We start from the raw sequence: 5,081 nt of genomic DNA on the forward strand, positions 1-5,081 counted from the left end.
CTCTGGCTCTGGTGAATTCTCTCACCCTCCGGCGCTTCTGACTGTACCCAGTGCTTGTATAAATAAATAAATAAATCTTAAAAAAAAATAAAATAAAAAATAAAATAACATATTTCTTTAAAAAAATGAAACATCAGTACACTTAAACATAGGTATTTATTAAAGCTTCATATGTTAAAATAACAATAGTTAATCAATAACATGAATGAACATAGGAAGGAATGAATAAATTGTTGTAATGTATATCATGAAAGCATTTGTCAATAAAAAAGAAGACAACACTGCAAAATAAAAGATCCCTTGGATATTATTAAACTTGGAAAACTAAACAAATTAAGAAATGCAAAATATTAGACCATTTAATAAATTAGCCTTCAGTCAGATAGTGAACAAACACATGGCTTATTAGAATAGTCAGAATGTTTGTAAATTAAATTTTCTTCGCCACAATTTCATGAAAGCTCGTTTCATCTCACTGTTACGCAAGCTGTAGATAAGCGGATTCAGCAGAGGAGTGAGAAGTGTGTAAGCCAATGACATCAGTTTCTTGGTGTCTGGGGAGTAGTCAGACTTGGGCTGTGAATAAGTCATAATGGCCGTGCCATAGAAAAGGGTAACAGAAGTCAGATGGGAGGCACAGGTGGAAAAGGCCTTCTGCCTCCCAGTGTTAGATGGCATCTTCAGGATGGCGAAGAGAATTCGAGTATAAGACAAGAGTATCAATAGAAAAGGAACCATAACAACCAAAACGGTGCCAGTGAACGCATAGATTTCAAAAATGAAAGTGTCTGCACATGCAAGCTCCAGCACCGGGGGAGTCTCACAGAAGAGATGATTAATTTCATTGGGGCCACAAAAGGGAAAACTGAAAACCCATGAGGTGTGCATGGTATCCAACATGATCCAGGAAACCCATGAGAATGTTACTAATTTTGTGAAAACACTTTTGTTCATAATCACTGGGTAGCTCAGAGGATGGCAGATGGCAGCATATCTGTCATAAGCCATTGCCCCCAGGAGAAAACATTCAGTCCCACCAAAAAGAAGAAGGAAATACATCTGGGCAAAGCAGCCTGCAAAAGTAACTGTAGTTCTTTCCCTGGAGAGGACCACCAGCATCTCAGGTACTGTGCTTGCACTGAAACCCACTTCTAACACAGATAAGTTCAAGAGAAATAGGTACAAGGGGACATGGAGACTCTTTTCCAGAGAGATGACAATTATAATGATGGCATTTCCCATCAGAGTGACCAGGTAAATCACCAAGAAAACCCCGAAGAGCTGCCCTTGAAGTTCAGGATAGTTAGAAAAGCCCAAGAGGATGAATTCAACCACAGAGCTCTGATTCTGCCTTTTCATTTCAGCTTTGAGTATGTGTAGTTTTTATGAACATAGTAACAAAAATGTGAAGTCACAATCCAATAACTCAGAGAAAGCCTCAGTATTCACCCCAGAATGTCTTGGCAGAAGTGTGAGAGAAAAGCCCATCCCCATAGAAATTTACTTGGAAAATTTGGAAAATGGCCAATTGCTTGATTAATTAATCTTTCATATAAAAAATGAGAAGTGAAGAATTCTGGCTTGGAAATCTTATATGAAAAGTACAAAATTATGTCAAAATTCTATTGCAACTGATACACCATGTCGTTTGAGAATTAACATAGCTGTAAAGAAATAGAAAAATTTTATCGCTTAGGAGCCATACACGTATTTGTTAAAGGCATCTATTTTCTATTCCTCTATTTTCATCTATTTCCCCAGTTTTATAATATCAAACCTAGGAGCATAAAAAATAAAATGTCAAAAAGTGACAAATCGAAAAAGTTACCCACAAAAAATTGATCAAAATCTAATAATTAAAAGTGCAACAAAGATGATATATGTCTATTATGAGTATTCACTAGTTCAAAATAACTGTATGTAACCAGGTTAAGTAATATAGAGCTCAGATGAAACAAACAGAAGGGTTTGTATTTCAGATGTTCCTATCTTAAGTGATCTGTAAATAATGTGAGTTGACTTTAGACTTATTGATTATTGCCCAAACTCTTCGTGGCCTAATCTATTGAGATTATGGATGGGAAGTTCTAGGGGCCAATTCTCTTGGCAATCTTTCTGATATGATGATGAAAATAAGAAAGTCATTATAAACCTGTATTTTAAAAGTTCTTCCCCTCTCTCATTTTCTCTTTCCCATCATTAAATTTCTCATCAAGTTGTTTATTTAATCATCAATTATCCAACAAATACTTGCTGTAGCACCTACCATATTTTAGTCTCTGCAAGATCAGTCATACATTGACCCCAAAACTCAGCAGTTACATGCTATCTACAAAAGGTAGAGGATCTCACTCTTAATACCTTGCTTCATTTTATTTTTTCATTATCTCCAACTGAAATTAAATTTCCATACCTAACTAACTTCTTCATTAAACATAAAGTCCAGGATTACAAAATGTCCCATGTTTCCTTCTTAAATTTACAAGGCCTGCAATAGTCTCAGGCCCATAGCAAATGTTCGACCAATGTTTCTTAAGTAAATGAAAACAATTAGGAAAATGTAGACTCTACCTTTAAGAAATAAAGCTTTTCTAAATTAAAAGGAAAACCAACATAACTCTGTTGGGAAGCAAGGGCAATAAATAACAAATGACAGTTTTAAGGAAGGAAAAATTATTTCTGAGTAGGGAGAGATGGCAAAAAACTACAGGTACAAAGTCATGGGTAAAAGGTCCCAGACAACAGGAAGACAGGAGGAAGGCTCACCTGCTCACATCAAAGGTACTAGGGACAACTTAGCACTAGAATGAGGCCCTCTGGTCTTTGTGGGATGTTTTGAAAACCAGTGAAACCTCAGTGTGTGAATTGAGTCGGGAAAAGGAACACTTGCCATCTGCAAAGTGTAGTCAGTAGAACAGTAGCAGACAGTAGAAGGGAAATCGTCTCATTTCTATATTTGACCGAAATCATTTATTAAAATCAATGTCTACATTTGACCATAATAATTGTATTTTGGTTATCAAAAATCTCCTAAATTAATAGCAACAGACTGCCGGATCAAACATTTAAACTCACTTCTAAAGGGAAAAATTTGAACAACATATATTCAATTACAAAAGTTTTAAAGTGGATTGGTTTCAAAAGTAGAATATTGCATGTTTCATGTAATAAACACAATGGGAAATCTTCAAAGGACTGATTAAAAGCATGTTATGGAAAAAAGCATTCTTGTGCCGAGAGTAACTAAACAGCAATGCAAACAATTTTTTTTACCTCTTAGAAGCCCCTGATGCAGTCTTGACTCACTAACATGAAACAGTTAGGCGGTCACTCCTTTTATTAGTATTTTCTTTCTAATTTTAAAAGTAAGGCATGAGACTTACTTCCCAACTTCCCTTCCAGGTGCAAACTTCTAAGATTTTATGATTACTGCATACAAAGTGCTTCTAACTCTCATAATTGCCCAAACTTGTTTTGAAAATTACAGTGAAAAATTCACTAGCATCAAAACTAAATAACCTACCAATTCAAGAGTTTCAGCTTTGTCTGATGATTCCTAAGCACTCAGACATCACTGCAACAGCAACTCCAACCATGAATGAGGAGAACTGTAAATAAGAACCCACAAACGGTCACACCACGGACACTGCACTTTCTTACCTATCAACTGTCTCTTAAATGTCACACGACTTTATCAGTTTCACCTCTAACCAAAAGCCACCTTCTCATAAATACAACTAAAATTAAATACAATGATTCTAGAGTATCATACAACATCGAATCACATGAATTATATGCCCTGGAGCATCCGTCCCTGGAGAACTTGGAATCACTTCACAAACATGTTCTAGTATTTCCCATGATAGCTAAAGAGCCCTGAACTGGCCTCAGGCGAGAAAGCTCAAGAGCACAAATCTGGTGCCTCACTTCTTCAAATTCCTGTAGGGAATAAACACCTCTTCAGATGAGAGACTCAGTTTTACCCATGACTTCTCCCAATAGGAGGTACAAGCAAAAATTAAACAAGGTTATAAATGGAGAAAGAATACAACAATATGGTCAGAGCATGAGAAAAGGCAGACGCAGATGAGCCAGAGCTGAGGAATATTTGGGCAGAGTAGTTTGTACTATGGTGGGAAACAAGTTAAAGCAAGTAGATTGAACTCTCTTGGTGGAAAGCCTGGACACACACACACATACATACACACCCTTCCAGGAACTTATCATTTCTAAAATATAGAGCCACTGAATATTTTTGAGAAAAGTGCCATTACAATTCTTTTCATAGAATTTTTGGAATTCTCAAGTAATTTTTAAATTTTTATTAAATACTAAAAAGAAAAACATGTCCATTAGAACACCCCCAGCATTATTCCACCTCTCACCTTCTTCTCTGGTAACCTCAGTTCTCTTGTAAAAGTCCACTAATTTATTTTTATTTTGTCTTATTAGTTCATCTACTTTGTTTACTTATATTCTTTATGTAGGCAAAACCATCTTATATTTGTGTTTTTCCTTCTGACTTATTTCACTTAACATAATCTCCTCAAGTTCCTTCCATTTTTCTGCAGATCACAAAATTTCATCTTTTATGGCTGTATAGTATTCCATTGTATTTATATATTGTACTATCAACACATCTTCTTTACACAATAGATGTATCAATTGACATTTAGTTGTTTTTAGACACATCTTCTTTACACAATAGATGTATCAACTGACATTTAGTTGTTTTTATATCTGGACTACTGTGAATAGTGCCACAATAAACACAGTGAAACAGTGCTACAATGAATATAGGGGTACATAAAGTTCTTTGAATTATGACTTTGTATTCTTTTTAAATTTAAAGTCATTAATTAACTATTTGTTTAGAAGTCTATGTATTTTGGGTGGGGACAACTTCACAGTCTGACATGTTCACAGGCTTCATTCACTCACCACCAAAGTCCTAGTCCCTCAACCTTATGCCATAGTTTCATAGATATTTATTCAGATATATATATCCAGAAGTGGGTATTGCTAGATCATATGGTAGTTTTATTTTCAGTTTTTTGAGGAAGTTCCATACTGTTTTTCCA

General features: G+C 35.3%; 1 protein-coding gene across 1 annotated transcript; it reads right to left on the reverse strand.

The window, feature by feature from the left end:
* Positions 1–272: 272 nt before the first annotated feature.
* LOC311172377 (olfactory receptor 10A3-like) lies at positions 273–1,359 on the reverse strand (the record flags this gene model as incomplete). The annotated part of the gene is made up of 1 exon (XM_084235753.1): positions 273–1,359. One exon carries the CDS (start codon positions 1,357–1,359, stop codon positions 415–417), a length of 945 nt encoding a protein of 314 aa, XP_084091879.1. The 3' UTR covers positions 273–414.
* Positions 1,360–5,081: the final 3,722 nt, after the last annotated feature.

This window comes from Talpa europaea, assembly GCF_964194135.1.
Source record: "Talpa europaea genome assembly, chromosome: 1".
Lineage (NCBI taxonomy): Eukaryota > Metazoa > Chordata > Mammalia > Eulipotyphla > Talpidae > Talpa > Talpa europaea.